Here is a 26,482-nt window from a genome sequence, read left to right as displayed (position 1 = left end):
TTCTAGCCCCCATTTATTTGCTTTCAAATAGTCAGACTTCCTTGTAGTATTATTATTTTTATTATTATTTATTTATTATAATGGTTTTGAGGAATATTTCTTCAGGCCTTCTGATGTCTTTCAAAGTTTTGCTTTGGACATTGTTTTTGCTCCAGTCATTTTCAGTCCAGTTCTTGGATCACAAAATCTAGGCTGTTTAAATATAGTTTAAGCATATTTATCATAATCATCAACAGTTTTTGTCCACCTTTGTCTGTTAGAAAAGTAACTTAAAATAGGAAAATAAAATATTGCAGGGGAAATGCTGTTCTTCCTAAACAGTCTGGTGTTTTGTTGCTCCAAAGATGGAAATGTACATTTTCCGCTTTTACAATGGAGGCAGAAAAAATATGATTTTAAATAGTAAAAAAGCATTTTCTACTGTCAAAAACAAACCGGGAAAAGAATAGGGAGGAATAATGCACTGGGCTCGAGGGCTTGTTTGCTTCTTTGCCATACATGAATCTTTCCAAGAAACCATTAGCTGCACGAACCCTCCTTTTTACAGGTACTAAATCAGAATGTTTCTTCATTAAAATATCAGCATTTTCTGGCCAATGAAATAAGGAAAAACTTTTTCATTTTCAGTGTGCAAGCAAAGCTATCACCATTTATAATTTATGTATACAATCAACAATCAAGATGTTGAAAATCTGTTTGAGCTTTACTCAGCACACAAAAGTACATTTTTTTCCCATTTTTATGTGTTTTTTTTTCTTCTTTTTTCTGTTTTTCCCTTACATTCCTTCTTGAGCTGTTAGCAGTGTGAACTCATCCAAAGTGACTCATTCATTGTGGTTAATTTCTTTGTGTCTGAGCTGGATCTTGCTGCCAGTCTTTGAAGCCCTACAGTGGGCAGATGATTGCCTTGGCCGAGACTATTACACTAATCTATCTACTCTGCTCTGCCAAGCCCTCAGCCCAGGGCGCCTCTGTGTGAGTGTGTGTGTGTTTCAGGGTTTCATTACACTTTCATTACACAAGAGAAAATGTCAGCTTGGATGTTTCTCTATGAGTATCCATTTATGTACTTATATGTGTCTGTACATGTATGTAATTATGTGTGTGAGTTCCATTACAGTAATATTCTTTACCACTGCAAGTCTACTATTCCTGCCGTTTGTCACCATACCTGGACTCCTGGACTTCATCACTGAAATGACTATATGATTGTAAACAGAAGCCTGCATGTGCACGGTTGTGGCTTCTGCGTTGTATTAGAGTGCATGTTAATCGAGTTTCACTTCTCTCGCCCCGGTCCAGGTCAAAGCAAGCATCTCAATTTGTTGCTTCCTGCTTTCTGTCTCATGACAAATGCTTCCATCCATGAATGGAACAGTGAACTCTGATACCAGATTGTTCTGTTTCAGACATTTTCACTTGATTAAACATTGGAGAAAGCCTAAAGGCCACAGATATGCAGTCTTTCAGGAGGTTTGAAGGCATGCATGGCAGTGGTGCAACACACAAAACCAGGACCTTCAGGTCAAGCTGGAGTTTTGCAATATGGGCCGAGGACTTCTAATAACTCAGCTGTAGTCTTTGCCCCCAGCAGCACGGTCCAGTTAGATCATATGTGACACCGTGGGTGAACAACACACAATTATTTTCACTGCTTTGTCTAGCTCATTAGTCGTTTTAGATATCTGCAGGGAAATCATTTTCTTTTCCATTTCAGAGAAGAGAGAGAGTTTTCTAGTTTTGCGTATGTGGCATTGCTGGCCATTGAAACAAAAATGAAGTGAAAGCCATAGCACTATATGAGTGAGCCACAGTGGAAATGTCCCTTTAAGACCTCCCTGTTTCTGACCTGCAAAATCCTGCCTTTTTATTTTTTTTTTCCAACTTCAGAGTTTGAGGGGTTTTTTTTAAGTCTGCAAGTGAATGCAAGCTGAGCAACTCTGGCAACAACAAAACAGGCACTGTTTGGGGTCATGCATGGATGATCTGATGTCAGTTTGATGTGAGAAGAGGGGACAACATTGGGCCTGAAGCCTGGATTTTGTGATTTACTTCCTTACATACTTTATTTACTTGTGATTACTTTAAGTTTGAGAGTGACCATGCAAAAAAGTACATTTGAGACAACAAAACAGTGTTTGCACATAAATGACCACCCATGACACCCCAACCACCAAGAGGGAAAATTAATAGAACTGGTCATCTCATTAACAATACTGATGGAGTTCATGTGATATGACGCACTACAACTGAATTCTATTTTAATTTTTCATTATTTGACCTGCTGTATTTAACCACTATCTTCTTTCCTTTCCACAGTAAAACTGCACAGCTGTGTTACTCAAACAGAGAAAGGACCAAAATGTGGGTCACAGATATCTAAGAGTAGGTTGTCCAATTATTTCAGAAAATTGTATGCAGTGCTTCTGGCTAGAGCTTTCCATGTTACTGCAATGGAAGCTAGTCTAGATTAAATAGCCCGAAACATAGAAAACTTTGTCAGATAAGCTCAGAAAAATAGCCTGCAAAAGCAGTTATAGGTTTTAAAAAACTTTTCTTTGCATAGCACTTTTTAAACATGCCTTAGCTTAATTTTATTACATACTTTTTTTGGTTTTGTGCAGTAAAAACGGTTCGCATTGCACAGCAATCACTCACATTAGTCATTACTTTCACAGGCTACTGAAAATAACTTTCTTCAACTTAATTTTCTAAACAATTGAGCAAACAATCTGACAACACAAATACAATCAAACCAGTTACGTATAACAGGTTTATATACACAAAGTGAAGAAGATTAATGGTAGCTCCACATCTGCTCCATTACTGCTAACCTCAAAGCTAATGTAGCTTACACAGCAGATGGCACCATGCCATGCTAATAGGTCCAAGTCTCTCGGGCAGACAGAAAACATTGCAGTAGTGAGCTTTATATCTCTGTGTTACCGTGCATAGTGCCCCTGACACCAGAACTAATGGTTAACAAGCACCTACGCAGCTTGTAGTCATAGGTGGGACAAGGACAGGTGGGCACTCCTAACAACTTGTGCATTTCTTTCCCATTTAACCCTGTATGCATTCAGATTGTCGGCAGCAAAGGAATAAAACAAAAGCTTTGAAAACCATTTCTACAAACAGTGTTAAGAAATTACTTTAATTACAGTCATAATATCACAGTTCCCAAGAAAACACACTGCCACCTCATTTAAATGTCAGAGTGTATCAGCATTATCTAAAAACTATAATTATCCCAACCCTTCAAATTGCTTTCCAGATAATCATCCTTACACACTAAATTAGTGAAAAATGAACGTAGCTTACAGTGTTCGGCTGTAAAAATTTCAATCTGTTCAAAGACGACATTTTAGGGGTCTTGAGAAATCATAATGTGAATTACTGCTTGCAGTGAGAATCAATAAAAGATTTCACGAGTGAAGGAAGTTTAGTTCTAAAATTAGTTTTATGAATATTAAAAACACTCTTAGGGGTGACGTAACAGAGCGGACCAAACTGAGTTTATTTGTGATCAAAAGTTCCTAATTCAAAAACTGCTCTAGTCGAGATGTTTATAGTAACAGTACATTAAAATATTTCAAATGTGAAAAGGTTCTGCCTACAGTGTCAAACTAACAGAAAACTCTTAATAAACTGTGCAGCTTTTCATTTGCTTATTATAGTTTTGGCATTTTTACAACACATTCCACTATGAGCTAGACTTACCCACTTATGCACATTTCATACAGCACTAATTGTACTCATGCAGTGCTGCAATGTGCATGAGTGATAACATGGCCTCACATATGGATCAGGGTAATTTGGAGATGGAAGCTTGCCAAAAACAAAGGACTTGAGAAGGAACATGCGGACTGAAGAATGGCCTGCTCCAGCTCCTGTGCCGCAGTCACCTGCTACACTTTAATACTGTATTTTGGATGATTTCTCTCATCATCATAATTTCCAAAGAAATTAACGTATAAACAGCCCAGATGAAACAACCGCAAATTACCAAAGAGCATCCAAAGATAGCCTCTAAAACACACCGTAAATCTTTGTGTGACGTCAGTGGGAAGCAAAACATTCACGTTTCTTTGCAAGCTCCTTTGACCAGAAATATGATGGTGAATGAAACCTAAGACTGCTCGACTTCTAAACCAAATGAGGCAGTAGAGCAGGATCGGGTAACACAAGAGTGAATAAATTCATTTATATAAGTAAAGTATACAAAACCACTGACTTCATTTAAAATATGTAGAGTGAGGAAAACAAAATTAGTAACTTATATAAGATAAACAACCTGCAGTGAGACTAAACAATTATTAAATAAATAATGTAAAAAAGTCTTAGCTGAATCTCATTATAGTTATGACTAGATGTCAACGTGTCATGCAGCTAAAGCTGTCCCAGATGTTCAAAAGATGTTTCAGCATTATCTGCTGCAAGCCGTAGACCTCCATCTGCCCAGCTCAGCTCCATTCTTCCAGCTTCGCTGAGTCATCTGCATCTCCTTAATGCTGTGGCTGGCTGCTTCTATATATCCTTCCTGCATAATGTTACTTCTTGAATCTGTTGTTTTGATCTCCCATTAGCTTTTTCATGTTTTTTCTGTTCCTTTCCTTATGCCTCCTTTCCATCCTCCATCTTTGCCATTTACTTTCTTGCTTTTCATCTCTGCTGCCTTCTTTTTTCAGCCTCTTTCTCCCTTTCCTAAATCATTCCTTTTCTGAACAACTTCAGTGTGGTTATTCTTCCAGCTGCCCTCACATTCCCTCCCCTTCTCACACCCCCTTTATTACCACATACCTCCATGTTTATTTTATCATTTTACCCTCTTTTTATCATCCTTTTCTCCCTCCTTCTCTTTTCCCAACTGTTCCACATTTTCAGCCTTTCTCTGCTGCACCAAGGCATATAAATCATTATGTTCCCTTTGTCTACCCCTTGTTTCACTTTTATCATGACTTCTTTCCTTTAGACTCATCCTCACTGCTGTGGTACTTTCCTTGTACTTCTTATGTTAGCTTAAAACCCAATAGACTACTTACAGCAATAAAAGTGTTATGTTAGTCCTGCTATATGTTTATGGCACTATAAAATCAGAACTGGAACATTACGGCAGGATAAAGGCGGATGCTTTTTCATGTCTTAAGCGCAGTTGAGCTAGGTGTTACTGTATACTTGGGCCACAGGGACCACTGGCAAGGGTAAACTACTGTACTTCCTGTTACAGAAAGAGGAGAGAGAGAAACAGAGGGAGTGAATGTAAGCTTGGATTCATCCCCCGCCCCCTGTTGTGTGGTCTCATAAAAAAGCTTGCCACACAACTTGCTTGATGTGTAGTTTTTCTGGCAAATGGCAACCAGCCCCTGTAGCTCGATGGATCTGCTGGACTGGAAAACAACAGCTGAAAAAAAATATCAAAGAACAAATGGCAGCACAGTTCACAATAGAGGTTGTGTGCATTTCTATATTACTTAGAGAGTGTCAACGCTGAGTTAATGTCCTTTGATACGCCATAGCCTCAGATTTGGCAGATATTTTGAAGTCTTTATGTCACTGGACCTGTTGTAGCTTTAAATAAATTGCTACTCCAGGGCTTGAGTTTATGGGTGTATACAGTACAGCACAAGTTCTTTTATTTAGTCATTTTCAAAAGTCAGTTTGGTTTCGCTCTTAGCTATGATGTCAATTTTCTCTGTCTCTCTCTCCCTCTCTATAGACAAGTAAATTTCTGTTTTTTCTGCTCTGAGGAACCAAGACTTAACTGGATATACTCACACATAGTTGTTATCTGAGTGGATATTAATGGAGCACTGTGCACGTCGTTTCAAACGATCTAAGTTGTTGTTCTAAACTGTTTTTTAATTAATGGATGTGACTATGTTCAAGTGTCTCTGGAATTTTTTGAAAATGTTTTTTTTTCATAAAGTTTCAAACATCATGTATGCACATCAGGTTCAGTTAGGTTTTACACAAGACTGCTGTGATCGAGTCTAACGTTTTAAAATCGGGAAGACCTTTAATGCAAAATTCATTATCTTTATTTTTGCTTTTGCTCCACTTCACTGGAAAACAGCATTCATCAACATTTCTTTCTATGTTCAGCGCACACGTCTTTAAGAGGCCTTTTACCATCACCATTATAAAATGCTGCTCATTGACTAAACAAGACACCTATTCATCTTATAATTTGCAAATTGATTTTTTTCTCTGATCCAATAATAGATTGTATTCATCCAAACCTTTAATTAAATACAGAAATTGGTTCTTCACTGTGATAAGAATGTGTTACACTTTGTGGCCATTTTGCAGTCGCCTGTATCGACGCTCACTGTGAGCTTCAGCATCATCATCGACGTGGCTCTGACCTCCACGATGAAACCAGTGAGGTGTTAAGGCCAGGGACTACATGTGCTGCTTCTGCTCTAGTCATGAGTAAAAGGTCATCACATTATTTACTCAATACCACTCTTTACTTGATATGACCCTGAAATATCAGGCTGAAATTTGGAAATGAGCTGTGTTGTTGACTCAATTTACTTCCTCTGGCAGTTATTTATACAAATCCAAGTTTAGAGTTATAGAGACCATGACAAGAGATGATGATGAAACTTAACAGCTGCTAAACAATTTAACTACAAATATTTTTTACTGAATCCACAGTTGGTTCTGCATTATAAAGTGGCTTGAATTAAATGGTGTGGCGCTCTTGGTACGCTCGATTAAGACCGTGAGTACCTTGTAAAATAAGGTTGATTCATTTTGCTTTCAGACAAAACAGCTCTCTTAAAAGTTCCCTGAAAAAATGTACCAAATTTATTTTTGGTCACTGTGGTTGATGAACAATGAAGTTTATGGAGGACAATTTGGCATTGATAAAGCTTTGGAAAAAATCACTACAAACTGGGGTCATAGCCAGTAGGAATATCTTGGTTTATGCTTTAATCTTAATTCTGTGATATAAGATATTTGCCAGTATCGGGTATGATGTGATTCTATTTACATACATGCTGATTAAATATCAGACACACTGTAAATACCTAATTAACATGACACACCTTAACTTGCCGCTAACTACTTAATCAAAATTTTGATGAGTACTAGACTAGAAATTCTGCAGCATGAGTTCACAGTGACGCTTCTGTCACCACCTAAACAATAATTAACATTAATTAGCAAAGCTGACCTTGCTTGTTGTTGGCACCATTTATCATGTTACTTAGTAAAAGTGACAGTGAGCGCCAGCAAAAAAACATCCAAGATACTTCTGCCTGAATGTAAGTTATATGTGAAGAATCCAATTTAACAGCAATCTATACCCCGCGAAATAGAGCAGGCCTTTAATTGTGGAAAGCAGCTCAGGCAGATAAAATAGTACAGAAAGGATCAGAATTTGATCAGCTTTATTTCATTGGACACTGGTCCAAATGGACTGAGAAGTGATTAATAATCACAACTCGAGACTTCAAATGTTCTGTAGAACAAGAATTGTCAGATCTTCGACCGATAATTTAGTCATATTTTAAAGACAAACCAAAATGTTATCTTGTTTAATATTTTAATATGCAAAGATTTGCAAGATTTCTTTGAGTTAAAGGAAACTGATATGTATTTTTTCTTTGCAGTTAATTCTTTGCAGTTCTTTGTCCATTAATCAGGACAATAGGTCATTAATCAAATGTTTTTTAGATTGACATATAATGTCAAATTATATTTTGTTGCAGTCCAACTGCCATTTTTGGGATTCCCAATATTCAATGTAACTAAAATGGCTATGGAATAAATCCAGATTATTTTCTTACTCATCTCCAACAAAGCGATGTACCTTCCTGTGAAGAGATACCTTGAGGACAACATTTAGACAATAATGTAGGTGAATATGTTTTATAGAAAATATCCTTAAACAAATAAGCTAACATGCATGTGTTTGAACACAAGCACAGAAGGGGCCTACACACAAATCCCCAGCAGGACACAACTTTAGAAACACTGCTAACCACTCACCATAATGCTACCCACCCTAAATAAAACTAATCATGGTGCACTTCCTTTTCTTCATTATTCCCTTTAGAGGTCACCACAGTGGATTACCTCCCTCCATCTCACCCTATTCCCAGAATCAACATTCTTCACACCAACCCTCTTCTCTTTTCCTCCTGCCTGTAAGCTGCATGTTCACCATCCTTGGTCCTATATATTTACCATCCCTCCTCCACATATGTCTAAACGATTCTCAGCTTTACCTCTGTAACTTTGTCTCCAAATGATACATTATAAACTGTTCCTTTCACTCATCTTCACCCACTCCATGCTATCTCTCTTGTGCACTGTCCGTTGCTTTGGATGGTTGTCTCTAGGTATTTAAACTCAGCTACCTTGACTACCTCTACTCTTTCCAGCATCTTTCCACCTGTCTCATTCACACACATGTATTCTGTTTACTTCTACTGACTTTCATTTATTTTCTTTCCAGAGCATGCTTTCTGAAAACATCATACTCCATGACATTCATAGCAAGTACCCTGAATATACTGTCTAGTGGTAGTCAAGTCTCAGAATTCCATCATTTAAGCACTGTCAGGCCAAGCTGGAAGACGACAGTTTGAGAGATGCATGTTCCAGATTCTAATCTACGTCCCCATATGAAAAAAAAGAGACATACTGTCTATAATCAGACAAACGTGTGGCTATTCATTAGGGCTGGGCCATATTATACCGTTCACGGTAATACCGGTATAATGTTAGGCAACGATAGGAAAATGAAATATCGCGATAGAATGGGAGTAAAACGCGCATGCGCAGTGCCTTTGTTTTCATACGCACATGGCCGATTATTGAGTGAAACAGATGAACCAGAATTGGTTTGTAAAAATGGTGCAACTTCAGTGATGTGGAACTGGTTTGGTGTTTGTCCGTCAGATACACAACAAAGCACATTTTTTTGCAGAACATGCAAGCAGCCGTTGTTATTGTCATATTTGTCGGACTAAGATGCTCTTAAATCTGGGAGTAATCTGGGTCCTATAAACTCCGTATGCTTCAGGTCAAACAACACTGCAGCATCACTTAGAGTTAAAAATTGTCTAAATTCTTTCATCTTTAATAAAACGATCAGCATTGCTGCTTTACCAGGTGTAACTATAAAGTTTAACTTCCAGGCATCCATGAAAACAAAAGTTATTACATTTAACGGAGTTAGAAGTTAGCAGGAAGCTAGCGGAAGTTAGCTCGCTAGTTTCGCTAGTTACCTAAGCATGATATAGCACGTTCTGACGGAGAGATTTCTGAAAAAAATCAAACGTACAGCTCTGCTATCACTTCCAACATAAATGAAGACAGGAAACTAAACAGCAGTGACGTTTGTAGGGTTACTGAAGTTGGGCTAGCTGGTATATAATGATGTGCTACGTGATCGCTAGCGACACAGCTATGTTAGCATAACATAAACAGTGAAGCTGGAGGACGAACACTAACACTTTTCCACTTATAAAAGTTAACGTGAAGGTTCTTCATGGTTAGAGACAAATGCAATCGCATGGCAGGATGCTGTAAACGGACCAAACTTCAGTCAGGAGAACAACTGAGATAATCCATCCACAATACGAGGTTAGTCATTAATATACTGCAACAACATGGGAATAGAGCAGCTGCCAGAGAATTCAACATTAATGAATCAATGGTACAGAAGTGGAGGAAGCAAGAAGAATGAGTTTAATAAAGTTTGATTTATCTGACTGCTTTGTTTCGCTTAATGTGCTTTATAATCCCGTGCACCTTATGGTCCGAAAAATGCGTACTGCACACTGCAGTTTAATGTTGCAAAGCACCTCTTTTTAACTTCAGTGGATATTATACATGGTTATGCTCAGGATATGTCAGCCCATTTCTACTGGAAATGCCTTTTGGTTAAACTTTCAGCAAGGAATTTGCATTTGCACTGTTACATTTTTATAGAGCTTTAATGTACATAAAAACCAGCTTCTTGTTTAAGTGAAAATAAATGGAAGGTTGTCTTTTTGCGCTAGTAATGTTGTGGAGTTGTATTTTGTCTCGCATCAATTATATCGTCGGTTATATCGTTATCGCAAATTTTCAAATATATATCGTGATAAATATTTTTGGCCATATCGCCCTGCTCTACTATTCATCTTTATTTTTTCTCTCTTAAAGCCATGCAGTTTGCTGGGCTGTCTCTCTAACATTAAAGACAAAGAAATTACTCATGTTAATAAAAACTAGAATGCCAGTGAGATTGCTTCTCTGAAGAGAGGTTTACTATGGACTAGACCGGACTCCGCAATAGAAATACAATCCTTAAGCAGCAGGACTGGTGTTAAAACAGCAGTACTGTATCGGTGAACATCTGCCGGTCTCTCAAGTGTCCTTGAGCAAGGCACCAAATCCCTGTGAGCTCCAGGGGTTCTGTTCTGCAGCTGACCCCAATCTCCCTCAGGAAGAAGTAGTGGGTTTAGGTTTCCCTGCACAAATCGATACAGAATCAAGTATTATAACTCTTACTTTTCAGTTTTGCAGCAACTAGCAGGGTCATATGGTTAACATAAATGAAAGGGTACACTTGTGAAGATTTAAACCGTCACTCACTGCATTCGACTCACTGGGGAGTAAAGCACAGAAATGTCTATTGTGGCATTGAACCTGAAAAGTAAGAGCCCCACCTGACAGTGACAGTGGGGCCATGTTACCTGTGTCTATCATTCTCTTTCCTGCCTACATTCACAATTTTTTTCCTGCCATCTCCCTTCGTGTTCCATTCATCCTTCTCTTTTCTCCCTCTTTTACTATTCTCTTTTTACCACTCTGTCCCTCCTCTCTGTCTTTGATGTGCAGGTAATGAAAAAGCAGAATCAATTGGCTGCTGCTTTGTGCAAGCAGAGGTGTTGAATGGAAATCAATCCGTTACCTAAAGACAAGGGAACTGCAAAATAACACAGACACACCAAAAACTTCCTACTGAAAAAAGGGAGAGTAAGGGGAAGTGGGGAATATGAAAGGACAGGACGAAAGAATAAGCGATCTAACGAAGAGAGGAATGATCAGCGTGGGTCGTGATAGGCTGTCTAATAACTCCCCCTCTGTGGCCCCACAGAAAGCTGCTTGTTTGTAGTACTTAATGTAGTATTTTGAAGTCTCAAGGTGAAAGTCTAAATGCACAGACTCTGTGCTGTGAATCTAAGCGAGAGCAACAGAACAGCTGTAATGTTATCTTAAAAAGACGGACAGCTATAAACCCTACTTGTCCCGTCTCTGTATGTTACACTTTCTAAACGGGGTTTAGCGACAAAGAATTATGAAGAAAGAAGACTTTCCTGGAAACCAAGGTCACGGTCATGATGACCCAATTGGTCATTCCCGGTGTTCCCGTTGACCATTATGCATATTGATGTACGTGTAGGGATTAGTAGCGATAGGAAAGAGATTTCCCTATGGAAGCTTGAGGTGTTTGCTAATTCCCTCCCCCCCCTAATTTACTGGAGTAAATATTTGGCTCAAATAACAATCATTCCCTGTGAGACTGATCTAATCTGTGTAATCCTGTGCAAACAACAAAAGTCAAGAAAGGCCAGCAGAGCCCTCGCCGTCAAGGCCATCCTGTTTGAGTCAGCAGGCTGGACTGTTTTGTGTTAGTTTGCGAGATTGTCAAACACTCTCATGTTTCTTTGCTTTCCATCCTCGTCTCATATCCTTGTTAGTCTAACTTGCCCCGATATGAACTTTTTGTCTGTCCTGTAAGGGAGTAAATAAAGACGGATTATCTGTGCATATGCTCTGATAAAAAACAAGCTTATTGTCTTCCACTTTAGGATTAATTATGCAAATTTCAGACAAGGAAGTGTGTAGGTTGAAAAAAAAAATCCCAGTGAATACATAATCATTTTCATGATCAAACAGAATTGGCAAATACACATTTTTTGTTTGTTTTTTAGGGTATTTTAACCTAGAATTTCCATGGTCATGGCCTCGGTTTGCCCATGTGCATAAATCTCACTTACCTTCAAGCTCATGCAGAGACTTCATAGTGACCTTACAACTCCCACATGTATCCCTTTCACGGCCAGCATTCTTTCTTCGTAGTGCCCCAGTAGCCCACTTGGAGTGGCCTAATAACTCCCTTATAGTCACCTTGCAGTGCCAATATATCAGCCTTGTAGGTATGCCAGTGCCCAGATGCCTTACATTCTCACTTCTCTCCAGCTGTTCCACTTGTATTTCGAGTGAAAACATTTTCCAAGAGGATTATTAAAGTTAGATCTATTCTGATGTAATTTGATCTATGCTGCTCAAGCTTGGCTCATTCTCTCAGTAGGCCACATCATATTCAATTTCTCACTCTGTGTAATGAATGTTATGCAGTGATGCTGTCAAGATTACCTGTAAACCAGTGAGTCATCCTGGCTTCCGTTATACTGTATCTGGAACATCCGAATTCCTGGTATATTCCTCTGGAAGTTGAACTTGATCAGTGCAGTTGATGACGTGGCCTCAGCTGTCACCACCCTCTTATCCACACCACTCTTCACATCACCAGTCACGTTGCTCCCGTTGGCGCCGCCTCGGGTTGACGTGGAAATGTCCGACGATCGCGTGTCAGACTCCTGGATGTTGTTTGTGTTGTTGGAAATGTGCGGGAGTTTGATAATAACCAAATCCACTGTTTGGTGAGCCTCGCCGGCGGGGTTGGAGGAGATACAGGTGAACGAGCCAGTGTCTTGCACCTTACTGATGACAATGTCCAGAGTCCCGTTAGCGTAGACAAGTGTTCTGGAGGAATTAGAGACCAGTTTACCCTCAGGAGAGATCCAGTGAATGGCTGGCTCTGGGTCACCTCTTGCCTTACACCTTAAAAGACAGAAAACCAGTGAATTGAAACTTGAAACAAGACAGCACAGGGACAACAGTACAGTAGAAGCAAATCTTAATGCTTAATGGTTTCTGGAATCCTGCTACTTTTCCTCTGAGACTTGGGTGAAAAGTAAGAGGCTGAAACTTATCTACTATGTTGACAGAGCACATTTGAATTAGAGTACAAATGATAGCCTTTGTACTACAGTTGGTTAGCTAATAATGGAGTAGTATTAGGTTGTAGTAGTATTACTTCTATATTAAAAGGTTTCTGGGTCAATAAAATTATTATAACTCAATGCTGACATTTAAAAATTCCTTGTCTTGGTGTAAAATTAGTAAGTTAAGATACTAAAAAAGTAGTTATTAATTTTTTTTGTGTCATAGTTCATAGCTCTTTTGAGACAGAGATCCAAATAAACAGCCAGAAATGGTATCAACCAGTCAAATTTTATAGCTTAATTCATGTCTCACATGCTATAAACCAAAAAAGAAGAGTCAGAAAAAAACAACGTTCATAATATTCTATTTCATCAAACAAAAAATGGTTTCGCAACAAAGCAGACTCAATTTGAAGGATTCAAATTAGAAACAATCAAAGTGAGGAGCATGTTTGTCAGGGTAATTTAGCTTTCCCCTTTTCTGCAGATAATTACAATTACTGTGAAGTGCTTCAAAAGTTATAGAATAAGAGCTAACAAAAATCACATTTTTAGCTGGAGTCACACTACACATTCTCCACACATGGTTGTTAATGTTAGAAATGAACTAAAAAGGGCTCCTGGGATGTGAAGTTCATTTGAAGTGAAAAAGCGAGAAATGAAAGTGACACAAACACATACATTTAAGCTGTTTCAACCCTAACCCCAGACTTTTTAAAGGGTAAAGATATGCAAATTGCACTGTGTGTGCATTTCTTCAAATTTAATTACTAAAGATTTGTGTTCATTTGTTGACATTTTCTACCAAAGGTTTTTAAAGTTAATTGGTAATTATGTGACAGCGCACCTCAGATGTTGCAGAGGAAAACTTGAGTGGTGAAAAGTGTGTAAAATAATTCCCCCATTTTTTAAAAGCAACAAATAATGGTCACTCTTTTGAGTAACAATATTACTATGATAAAGTAAGTGCTGGGTATAAAAATGTGTTGTCAACACCTAATTACCTAACCATACACTTTCTCCACTTTTTCAATTTCATGAAATAAATTTGTATTGCACAAGATTGTTAGTAGAGAGTATTTCCTTCCCATATGATTGCTGGGTTTTCTCTGAATCTATTATTGTACGATCTACTGTACAATATAAAGAGCCTTGAAGCGACTGTTGTTGTGATTTGGTGCTATATTATATAAATATAACTGAATCGAATTGAATAGAAAAGCTGTTGTTGTCTTGATTTAGTTTTGTCCTGTAAAGTCTTTGGTAATATTTGTGTCTGTCGCTGATGTTTTATGTGTCAGTAAGCAGTGAGGCTTTTCATATTCTTGCATGTTTGTGCAAGTCAGGTGGTTACAGGATGATGGCAAAACTGCACCACATAATAAAAACTTTACTCCCTGATTATTATTGATTTCATAACCACCATATTATGTTTAGATGCAATTCTAGCAAGAACTGATACCTGAGAGCAACTCTCTGGCCTTCAAGGACCCTCATCTCGTGAGAGTATCTGGTGATGAGTGGAGGCTCGCAGAGAAACTCCTCTTCAGGGATGGACCAAAAGTATCGGCCAGACAGGTGCTGGGGTGTGGCACACGTCTCCAGGTCATCCTCCCTGCTCAGCCTTCGCAGCCAAAGTAACTCACAGTTGCAGTGGAGAGGGTTGCCACCGAATGACAGTGCAAAAGAAGAGAGGTGCATCCCTGACGTTGCTAGAACCTGGGAGTGCATTAAAAAAATGTAATAATTAGAACAGCAACATTTTTATAGACAATTCCACTACGTTCGGTCGAGTTTGGTCAGTTGAATGTGTGGTTCCTTGCTCCATCATAAACATAAACTACTTAATAATGAGAATTAAGAGAGCTGGAGACTTGTCCTTACATTTGACTCTAGAATACTTTGGTATACAAAGGAGCATGGTCAACTCAATGATTGCAAGGTGCCCAGGACCTGAGGCTGCAAAACAAGTCCAAATAATGGGCTCTCGATTCTATGCATGACAGTTGGTATGGGGTGTCTGTGCAGATAGGCTGTGACTGGTGATCACCAAATGTGGCACTGTGCTTTATGGCCATCAATACTTCTACTCTGGACTCTTCTTTTTAGATAAGAAAGGTTTCCTTCTTTCAAATCTTCCAAACAAACCATACTTTTCACTTTCCTTGTATTTGTACTACTGCAATTTTAACATTTAACATGCTAAATAAGGGCTGCAGAGTCTGAGATGCAGCTGCTGGATTTTTGCAGTTTGTCTGAGCATTGCATGGTCTGATCTTTTGCTGAGATATTCAGTGTGCTCGAGCCCAGCAAAATGCACATACTAACAGTTTTTAGAGGTGGTCACACCTACTTTGATTGCATTTGATTTGCAGCTTTTTTACATTACAGTAAAATAAATTGATTTAATAATTGCACTGAAAAATAGATAAACAGCTTTAGCCTGCTGATTTACAACCTGTTTTTATTTTATTTTGCGTGAATTCCCCAAGGACTTAATTGCCTAAATACGGTGGTATTGTGTGGTAGGCTGTGTTTAATGTTTTTGATTGAATGTGGTGGGAAAGAAAATTCTAAGAATACCTGTGCTCGTTGAAAAAGTGGGTCAGGTGGTAGCTTTTGGAGTTTATTAGAGGTGACATCCAGCCGGTTTAGTTTCTGTAAAAGGGAAAAGGTTCCCTCTGGAATGTATTCCAACATGTTGTGGTCTAAACTCAGCGTGTGGAGGCTTGTCATTCGCTGGATAAATAACAGAATAAAAGAGACATTTATTATTGTTTCTTTCAATGTGGTTAATTTTTCACACATTCGATAATGATAAGGGGAACAGAGCAAGGAAACAAAATGTGTGGTGAAAAAAACCTCTTTTAAAGTTTTAAAGTTGACTATACTTAGTTACCAAGCATTACAGTACTGACATTACCTACTAACACAGGGGTCAGCAACCTTTAACACCCAAAGAGTCATTTGGACCCGATTTCCACGCAAAAGAAAACACTGGGAGCCGCAAATACTTTTTGACATCTAAAATGTACCCAATGCACCCAATATCCTTCGGGGTCAACCTTCAGGATCAATAAAGTTTTATTGAATTGAATTGAATTGAAAAATGAAGATAACACTGTATATATTGTTTTTTACCTTCATGTATGTGTTGCTTATGAAATCCATGAAGTGCTACAGAGAAAGTTACATTTTATTTATGTAATTAACACATTTTGAACTCTTAAAGAAATAAAACAAAAGGAAAGACACCCAGCTGAACTAAAATGATCCATGCAGCAAACAAAAACTGTTGTCAGCCGCCGCCCTTATATCGCCTTTGGGCTTTTGGAGCCTTGACCTGACTTTTAAAAAATAATTTGAAAAAAAGCACTATGCTGCTAAAAAATGAAAAATAGATATTTGCAAAATTCTGCCTAGTATGTATTTTACCTGGTGTGTGGCGGGACGTGGTCTGCAGCGCCGCTGCAGGGGAGGCGAACGCAATCACGCCTTGCCGCCTTTACGTCTGTGCTATCTATGCTGTTGTGTTGGTGTGTGTCAGGCTGTGAGCTGCAAAGCTACAGCCGGCTGTATGCGTACAGCAACCGTGTGTGAAAAGTGGTCAATAAAGAGATGCTGAAAAGCATGTTCATGCAAACATCGTCGGGTCTGCTGTGATGTGTTTACAATGGAATTTCTGGTCCTGAACCTCTGCGCACAGTGTCTGCAAATCGGGGCTGTACGAAGTCACTTTCATCTTTACGCAGGACTGTAAGCTGTCATCTGTGAGGGGTGAGCGGTGTTTGTCTTTAACATTGTTCACGGTGGAGAACAGCTGCTGACATAATGTGGATCCGAAGATCCATAATTGGCCTACCTGGGGTTGAAAGTCTCAATAAATGCACGGTGTATCGGCGGGTATACCGGCTTCCGCGAGCGTGACGCTTATTTTGAGCGATGAAAAAATAATAGAATATAATTTTATTTTTATATTTCAATATCACAATAATCTTCCAATTTAGAACTACAAGTTAAAAAAGAACTAACATAAATAAAATATGCTTCAGCTAAATACTTCTATTTTATTTTCCCAAACCACGCGGAGCCGCACTATAAGGACTAAAGAGCCGCATGTGACTCCGGAGCCACAGGTTGCCGACCCCAGATCTAACACATCTTGGCTATCAGTGAAACTGCATATACAGTTATTGAACTGTCAACATAATGACCTCTGCTTAGTCCCAAAGCTCATTTAAGTCTAAAATAAATGCACCCACATTTTTTAAGGACTTTGCCTCGGGATGCTTTTTTTTTCCAATGCCCTCCAGCCAAACAAGCTTCAAAGTAGTGTTGCATGTTAAAGAGGTTCTAACCTGGATGGCCTCCCATGGAATAGTGTCGAGGTTATTGTAACTAAGATCCAATTCTTCTAGTGCCAGCAGGTCATTGAATGCTCCCTGGTGAATCATGACCAGTTGGTTGTTGTTCAGAATCAGGTGATGAAGCTTGGACATCCCACTGAATGTATCATTGCCTATCCTCGTCAGTCGGTTGCTGTGGGAAATTGAAGAGAAATAAAACTTCAGAGAAAACGTATAAATAAGATTTCATATTGTAAGACATTATTTTTAGTTCATACCTGTTGAGGTGCAGGGCTCTGAGGTTTTCCAGATCAGCAAAGGCATGAGGTGTGATGTAGGAGATGGTGTTTCTGGATAATGTCAGGTCCACCAAACGTGTCATGTTTGCAAAATCTTTTCTTTTCACACTTTGGGCAAAGATGAGACAAAAATAAAATATCGTTAAAATGAGGTAACTGCCATACTAGTGACCCACATTACACTTATAAAATACAGTCTAGCGAGAGTGGCAACTCATATAACATCATGTACTGCAGTAATGCAGACGTTCTACCAATAGAGTTTCAACAACAGCTATCGAAGGGTTTTAATGTAAATGGTTTAGTCTCATGAGTATCGTTATTATTGATGTGACGATCACCTTGTGACAAAATTGTCAGCCAGTCGTAGCTCCACTGTATGTCTGTCAATGTTGGGTGGGACAAATAGTAGACCTTTCTTGGCACAGAGGGTTGCCAGGTTGGGTGACAGTATTTGACATACGCAGCGTTTTGGGCATATCTGTGCCCGCACAGCCATAGCGACGGCCAGCATTACACACAGTACCAGCCTTTCCATTGTTACCCCCCGTACCTGGAAACAACACCTAAAATAAATGGAAACAAGACAGACCAAGAGAGAGAAAAAGAGATGTTAATGACATTTGAAATGAGATGCATATAACTAAGTGAACTGGTCCCATCAATTGGCCCCAAACTCCTGGTTTGCAGTCACATACACTTGTTACTGCCATCTGGAGGCCATTTGGATCTGTTTGATATTTAGTAGGAAAGAAGGAAAAACTTATGGCAAAAGTAAAATGTTAAAAACAAATGGAACGTGACAAAGAAACTGAGATAAAACATGCTTCCCCATTCAAAAGTCTTTTTAAAAGGAGAAGGATGTACTTCCTCAAGCTTCTCTGTAATAATACATTATCTATCACCAACTGCACATCCTTTGATATCAACTCAAATAACTGAATGCAAAGATGTATATTAAAAGTCAAGTGTAGATATGATGATGAGTGCAGTACGGAGACAGGTGGCTGGGCCTCTAAAAATCATCTGTGGTGGATTTTTTGTGCATGTTAAAGAATAAAGTGATCAGTCATGGTGATCAGAAAAAAACAACAACTTTATAACCAAACATGACTATGATCACCAAACAAGAAGAGGGTTTTATTAGTCTCATTTATTGCTCAGCAGTGTTATTGTGCATGAACATGAGTGAAAAGGCACACATACTCAGTCATCATTAACAAGCCGCAGTGCTTGTAGTTAATTAGAGTGTTAGTGCGAGAGTGCAGGGTGGTCAGGGAGAGAGAGAAAATCCTCATTAATGGCAACCTTGATTTCAGGTTTGAAGGACATGGGAGAATCACCATTAAACAGATCACAGTACAAACAAGCATGCACACGCAAACATCTACGCATTCACAGAAGAACACAACACAGACATAATGAGGGTGAAACAGAAGTTAAGGATTTGTCTCTGTGAACTTTTCTCACACTTTTTATTTGAACACAAATGCAGCAAAACAATAGAAACAACTTGTATGCTGTGTGTTCCATAATAGGTTTGTTAAGATGTTTTAAAGTTACAACTGGGAATGCTCACTCTCTCATAAGATAACCTATTATAAATAACACACCATGGCATATGTATAGGTAAACTGTTTTATTCATGGCCTGCTACTGCTTTATAAATCAAATCCAAACCAAAAAGGGAAAAATATCCCACAAAACAGATTTTTACACTCTGAGAATCCAAGAAGGGTAAAAACATAAACCTCAACCTCAACAATAACGTCTTAGTTTGGTCTGCTTTGAGAGAATTGCCCATAATATGTCATTACTTTGAAGACTGATTTGTTCCAATCAGTGTCTTTGCAGAGAAGCAGCCAGTTAGTGGAAAGGACATGAGTGCAGAATGAAACAGCAGCAGCATTTGGAGCCATTTCAACAAAAAAATGAATTTTAAGCCAGAGTATTTGCAAAGAAAGCACATGGTACGGCCGGTTCATCTAACCAACTTGCGTAGCTGGTGTTCATACCATTACCCGAGTCCCTGTGTAATAAAGGAGCCGCGCAACCGAATGTCTTGTAGAAAGCAACACGTCTCATCAGTCCTTGGATGTCATTCCCATCACTAACAAGCACACAGTGAAGGTGTTAAAATCAAAATGCTTTTTTGTTCAATTTTGCCTCCATCTGTGGTGTGAATTCATCACTGTGGTGTTCCTGCACTGCACTTCCCAGACATAGACTGTTAGTACAACCAACACTGCTCATGCTAACCTCATAGTTCTCTTGTTTATTCCAAACTGGAACCACATTTTGTTTTTGTCAGATGTATTTTTCCTGGAGAAGAATTACAAGATCCTACCACTTCCAGTCTCTCTGTGGTGGCTTTGTTTTTGTGTATCACTGTTTTTTATTCCATTGTTATCATTTTGTTGTCATACTTAGCCTCTTCATGGTTGTTTTGCAGCTCTTATCTTATCTTATCACATCACTTTGAGGATATTTTATTGCTTTTTCCTTTGTTTTTCTTATGTGTGTTACTTAGGTTGTTCTGCATCCCTTCCTCTCTTGTCTTTTGACTGGAAAAGACAAATCTGAGCCAGGTCTTCTTGACCCTTGCCTGGGTCTGTGTCCATGTTCAGTTCAGTAATCCTTCCATGGCCACTTAATGTTGGGGTGAGTGTCAGGCTCCTGGGCTTTGGAGCACTGGCCACTACATAACCTACCTGGAGATCAAAAGTATTTTTTGTATCCTACTATTTGCTACTTTTAGATTTTCAAACTACTGTAAATGGCACCTGTATGTTAAGACCAGAGTTTAATAAATTATATAGAGTCGTGTAATATTAACACACTACCCAGGACTGATTACAAAACCATTCACCAATCTGTAGTCTAGTTGTGAGGTCCTCTCTCTGTACTTCTTACATCTGTGTGAAATCACTGACATGAAATTTGCTACGATGTCAGAGGTCGTACAAGTCCAGTTTTTCTTTTCCTCTCTGTTTGAGTGCAGCGAAAGAAGACCAGAAAGATGGAGCAGCAGCTAAATAGATCACCGGATGACTCATATGCTCTGGTGCTACAGAAAGAGCAAGAGAGCGAGCGAGAGACAGCTCTTGACCTTTCTGACACGAAAGCAGATATCACCTCATTAATTACTCTGAGAAATGACTGTAATGAGAATGAACGAGTGAGACAGAGAAATGGAAAGGAAACGGGGAGAATTATCAGAGAGAGTGAGGAGGAAAAAAAGAGCGATCAGAGAGCCAGCTAATTAAAATGAGTGCTGAGGTGTGAAAGAAAAAGGGGGAGGAGAGGGACGAATTTCATTTAGAGAGAGGAGACGAGGCAGGATAGATGAAGAGGACGTTGTTCTGTCACGCTTTGTATGCGATATGCAAACCGTAAAGCCATCCGCTACACAGGAGGGATAAGGTTATATGTCACACACATATAAAAGTGAGCATTTCACCAGCACTGAACTTAATTTTCACACAAACTCTTCTTCACTCGCAACCTGATGTAGCTTGAGGTGACATGTAGGACCACTGGGATCAAATGGAATGGTGAATTAACCAAAGGGATTATGGGTAAGGAAGACAAATTAAGCTCTGTTTGCAGCGATGTGTAAAATACGATTCTGTTTCACACATGTGTGTGCTGCTTTATCCACTTCTTTGAAATCCATCCACCCTGTTCCCCCGAAGGTCTCCCATAAAGCCAGTTTCACCCCTGGCTTGCTCACTGATGAACAACCGGCTTCCCCGGACAGCTCAAATGGATTCTCCACACGCTCCATATACTGAAACTGATCTCGGGCTGCATTCAAATCTCACAGGGATAACCAGAAGCACAACTTGGCAGTTAAGAGTGGTGGCTTGGAAGTATTCGCACATTCAAACTTCTTTGAAGCTGCGGAGAAGCCACCATTGAAGACTTTTTGAGTGTTTTTTTTCCTCCTGATGAGCTTTTCACACATCCAATAAGCGAGTGATACAAATGTGATCATGCACTTTATGGTAAACCATTTAAATGACACTTTAGCAAATTCTATTCTCAACAAACTAATTCAACTCCCCCAACGCTTTACCACGACCACACAGTTATTAATACGCAATATAATAATAATAGCAATTAGCACAAGCATACATGCTGACAACAATTTCAACCGCTTGTATAGGTTATGTCATAGGGTCAAACAAAGGTTAAACAAAGTTTCCCCGCAGAAATCTAAATCAGACCTTAGACTGCCCATCATTTGAAGCTTGCACGTAAAGTAGGAACTAAGCGCCTAGTCTATTTCTCCAGTGACTTACCACAAAACCTGGCTAAATTTGCAAAAGTGATGCACAAAAGATGAAAGTTAAAAACTACCTGCGATTATTTAAAGTGACTCATTAAATAAAACAGCACCTGTTCCGCTGGTATTCATCTCTGAGTGACTGTTGTAAGTCGAGAGCTCGTAGCAACAATCTTTACCACGTGACGTGGATGTAGCATCAGAAGTAGGAAACTACTCTGACAATCCTAAAGTGTCATCCAGTGGTTTTGCAGGGCTCTTTACTGAGGAGTGTAAGGTAGTTTACTACAGCACTTGTTGTGTGGAAATAGATTATTTATGTCAGTGTTAGGAAAACCCTTCACGCGTTTAAGGGTCCTCCCACAGTCTGAGAGGACTGGGCTCTTGTTGGTGAGAGTGACATTTGTTTACTGCGAAGTATTCTTCCTGACAGGAAAAAATACACTGAAGCTTACAACCTCCAGATATTAAAGTGATATAGAAAATTAGATTACCGCAGGGACTACATTTAAGAACATTAAGCATTAGTTCAGGTGCATCTCAATCACCTATTAGGGAAAATAACATGCAAAGCTCAAGCTAATCTATGACATTACAATAAAGCTGTTGATTTTGTATCATTTGCAGGTAATGAGTCTCGCATTTTAGTTATCTGTGGCTTATAACTCACCTCATAGTTCTTCAAATAAGTAAGTGCAAGATGTTATATCACAGGCCTTTCCTGAATGTTTTCGTTCATTTGGAATATCCCTGAGTTATTATACAGTGGGGCAAAAAAGTATTTAGTCAGCCACCGATTGTGCAAGTTCCCCCACCTAAAATGATGACAGAGGTCAGTAATTTGCACCAGAGGTACACTTCAACTGTGAGAGACAGAATGTGAAAAAAAAATCCATGAATCCACATGGTAGGATTTGTAAAGAATTTATTCGTAAATCAGGGTGGAAAATAAGTATTTGTTCAATAACAAAAATACAACTCAATACTTTGTACCATAACCTTTGTTGGCAATAACAGAGGTCAAACGTTTACTATAGGTCTTCACCAGGTTTACACACACAGTAGCTGGTATTTTGGCCCATTCCTCCATGCAGATCTTCTCGAGAGCAGTGATGTTTTGGGGCTGTCGCCGAGCAACACGGACTTTCAACTCCCGTCACTGATTTTCTATGGGGTTGAGGTCTGGAGACTGGCTAGGCCACTCCAGGACTTTCAAATGCTTCTTATGGAGCCACTCCTTTGTTGCCCGGTCGGTGTGTTTTGGATCATTGTCATGTTGGAAGACCCAGCCTCGTTTCATCTTCAAAGTTCTCACTGATGGAAGGAGGTTTTGGCTCAAAATCTCACGATACATGGCCCCATTCATTCTGTCCTTAACACGGATCAGTCGTCCTGTCCCCTTGGCAGAAAAACAGCCCCATAGCATGATGTTTCCACCCCCATGCTTCACAGTAGATATGGTGTTCTTGGGATGCAACTCAGTATTCGTCTTCCTCCAAACACGACGAGTTGAGTTTATACCGAAAAGTTCTACTTTGGTTTCATCTGACCACATGACATTCTCCCAATCCTCTGCTGTATCATCCATGTGCTCTCTGGCAAACTTCAGACGGGCCTGGACATGCACTGGCTTCAGCAGCGGAACACGTCTGGCACTGCGGGATTTGATTCCCTGCCGTTGTAGTGTGTTACTGATGGTGACCTTTGTTACTTTGGTCCCAGCTCTCTGCAGGTCATTCACCAGGTCCCCCCGTGTGGTTCTGGGATCTTTGCTCACCGTTCTCATGATCATTTTGACCCCACGGGATGAGATCTTGCGTGGAGCCCCAGATCGAGGGAGATTATCAGTGGTCTTGTATGTCTTCCATTTTCTGATGATTGCTCCCACAGTTGATTTTTTCACACCAAGCTGCTTGCCTATTGTAGATTCACTCTTCCCAGTCTGGTGCAGGTCTACAATACTTTTCCTGGTGTCCTTCGAAAGCTCTTTGGTCTTGGCCATGGCGGAGTTTGGAGTCTGACTGTTTGAGGCTGTGGACAGGTGTCTTTTATACAGATGATGAGTTCAAACAGGTGCCATTCATACAGGTAACGAGTGGGGGACAGAAAAGCTTCTTACAGAAGACGTTACAGGTCTGTGAGAGCCAGAGATTTTCCTTGTTTGAGGTGACCAAATACTTATTTTCCACCCTAATTTACGAATAAATTCTTTACAAATCCTACCATGTGAATTCATGGATTTTTTTTCACATTCTGTCTCTCACAGTTGAAGTGTACCTCTGGTGCAAATTACTGACCTCTGTCATCATTTTAAGTGGGGGAACTTGCACAATCGGTGGCTGACTAAATACTTTTTTGCCCCACTGTAACTGAAGTATCTTATGATGTACCCCAGTTTTAAAAGTTTCCCTTATGGTGTAAGATCAACATCAGATATTATAATGAAATCCTTTCAGTGAATTTGTTGCTGTTACATGTGTTAGTTATCGTAAATCCACTTTATACAACTCGCCTCGTTCCCCCATTCATACAAGCACTTTTTCTATGTTTTTTTCCTTTCTATTAAAGTGCTTTTATCTAACTTTCATACACATTCACACTCTGATGGATGCATCAGTGAGCGACTTGGGTTTAATATTTTGCCCAATATTTGGAGCAGCCAGACATCAAACCACCAACCTTCCAGATTAGTCGATGACCTGCACCACCTCAGACAGCCACCAGGTAAGAACAAGCAAGCATTTTTTCTTTGATCTGGATGAATTCACGTTTTTAATCATTTAAAGTTTTCAAGCTGACTCGAGGATGACAAAAAAGAGAGGTTGACTTCAGAGTTGTTCTGTAGCTTTTAACCACATTGCATCAGATTATTGACACAGAAATGATCACATTTAATTTTCTGTTTTTTCAGCACATTAAAGAGAATATAGCCCAGCAGATTCTACCCTACTTTTGAAGTTTCCGACTAAAGTAACAGCCCCAAAATCCAGCAAGACATGTCTTCAGAATGTAATTCAAAATAATAACCTTGAACTCTGTGGATAAAAAACGTGTGAGAATTTTTGTCCTAAACACTAAACGAGAAGGATTTTTCTTTTTTAAAGGTTTTATTTTAGCCTCTTCCAAACTGCAATTCAGCTGCAACCCTACCGAATGGGATGCAACAGAAATAAAGCAAAGCATTATATCCACTTTAATATTTACTGATGGGCCATGCTTGGAAACTTTCTAAAAGTGGCAGCGGGTCAATAACATAACCTTGTACAGGAATCACCAGGGTGGAAAGGGTTAAAGTGCTCGTAGATATTGCCACTGGGAGCTCATGTGACATGATTGAGAGCTCCAGAGCAGTTAATATGTGGACCCTGTGTTTTCTTTAGCTCGGCACGAGACATGAGCCATACACACTAAATGACAATAAATGCAACTTATTTGTGGTTATTCACGTTAATAATGATGTCAGATCGAATCAAAAAAGATTTGTTGTGTTTCGTGTGTTCTTTTTTGACTTGGAAAAGCATGTTGGAAAAAAGCTCCCACTTCCCTGTTAATTTCACTCATTAATGCAACTAAGCACTTGCAGGAAATGCACCCACCTATTAAAGAAGGATCTAGGTCAATCGAAACAAAATTTAAGCTAAATGCAACAACATCCAGCGCTAGTGTTTGCATGCTCACAGACTTTAAGAGAATTAAAGCTTGTAGGTTATACTTGTTGTTGCTGGAAATACCTTTCAGCTTCTGTTTTTCATTTTGTCAATCAAATTAATAGCTTACATGGTCTTCTGTGGCTACAAGCCTGCACCTTTCATGGCTTATACCAGCATCTAATGCATAACAAAATGCACCAATGCCCAGACCACTTAAAGCAAGGGTGTCCAAACTTTTTTCACTGCGGGTCACATACATAAAAATATAGGAGGGGCTGGGCCACCTACTAGAAATTAGGTATATAACCTTAACTTTAGTGTATTAAAGTTAGAAAAATCACTTAAAAGTGATCGAATATGTTATATTGTTGAATATAATTAAAGACAAAACTGCCTTCATCACAGCTTTCCATAAGCACAGCTTCATCAGACAGTTGCAGTTTAATGTTGGCTGACAAGTCTTCAGTGCGTCGCACAACTGTATCTCTGGACATGCTGACGTTGTTGAAGTCCTGCACTTTTTCCGGGCACATTCTTTCGAGGCCGTGTTTTATGAGGTCTCCATCTGAAACAGGCTTGCCATGTCTTGCGATGAGTTGGGCGACCTCATAGCTGGCTATTGGAGCCTTTTCCTGGACAATTTGAGCACGAAAAAAATACTGTTGCTGGCCCCGCAGGAGAGCTACCATTTGCTTTAATTTCTGCTCTCGCTCAGCACCAGTGTAGGATGCATAGGCCTGATGTTTGGTTTCATAATGAGGTCGTACATTATACTCTTTCATAACTGCCACAGTTTCAGTGCAGATCAAACAGACACACTTCCCCTTGAATTCTTTGAAGAAATATTCACTCTCCCACCGTGTCTGAAATTCTCTGCATT

At 39.4% G+C, this 26,482-nt stretch overlaps 1 protein-coding gene and 1 long non-coding RNA gene across 2 annotated transcripts in view; one reads left to right on the top strand and one right to left on the bottom strand.

The window, feature by feature from the left end:
- Positions 1–26,482, top strand: part of LOC309695832 — a 350,850-nt gene that overhangs the window by 38,185 nt on the left and 286,183 nt on the right. The window lies entirely within an intron of this gene.
- Positions 12,384–26,482, bottom strand: part of LOC309695821 (leucine-rich repeat and fibronectin type-III domain-containing protein 5-like) — a gene marked incomplete at its 3' end in the record, with an annotated part of 120,866 nt that continues 106,767 nt past the window's right edge. Inside the window, exons 4-9 of the mRNA XM_082516733.1 lie at positions 18,006–18,230; positions 17,644–17,772; positions 17,378–17,558; positions 15,603–15,758; positions 14,482–14,738; positions 12,384–12,855 (exon numbers count right to left, since the gene is read on the bottom strand). Of these exons, the coding sequence (XP_082372859.1) occupies positions 12,384–12,855; positions 14,482–14,738; positions 15,603–15,758; positions 17,378–17,558; positions 17,644–17,772; positions 18,006–18,202 (1,392 nt within the window). The 5' untranslated portion in view covers positions 18,203–18,230. The remainder of the gene's footprint in view (positions 12,856–14,481; positions 14,739–15,602; positions 15,759–17,377; positions 17,559–17,643; positions 17,773–18,005; positions 18,231–26,482) is intronic.

The sequence above is a fragment of the Aulonocara stuartgranti genome, assembly GCF_965226115.1.
Source record: "Aulonocara stuartgranti genome assembly, chromosome: 19".
Taxonomy (NCBI): Eukaryota; Metazoa; Chordata; class Actinopteri; order Cichliformes; family Cichlidae; genus Aulonocara; species Aulonocara stuartgranti.
This window is presented reverse-complemented; position numbering and strand designations above follow the sequence as displayed.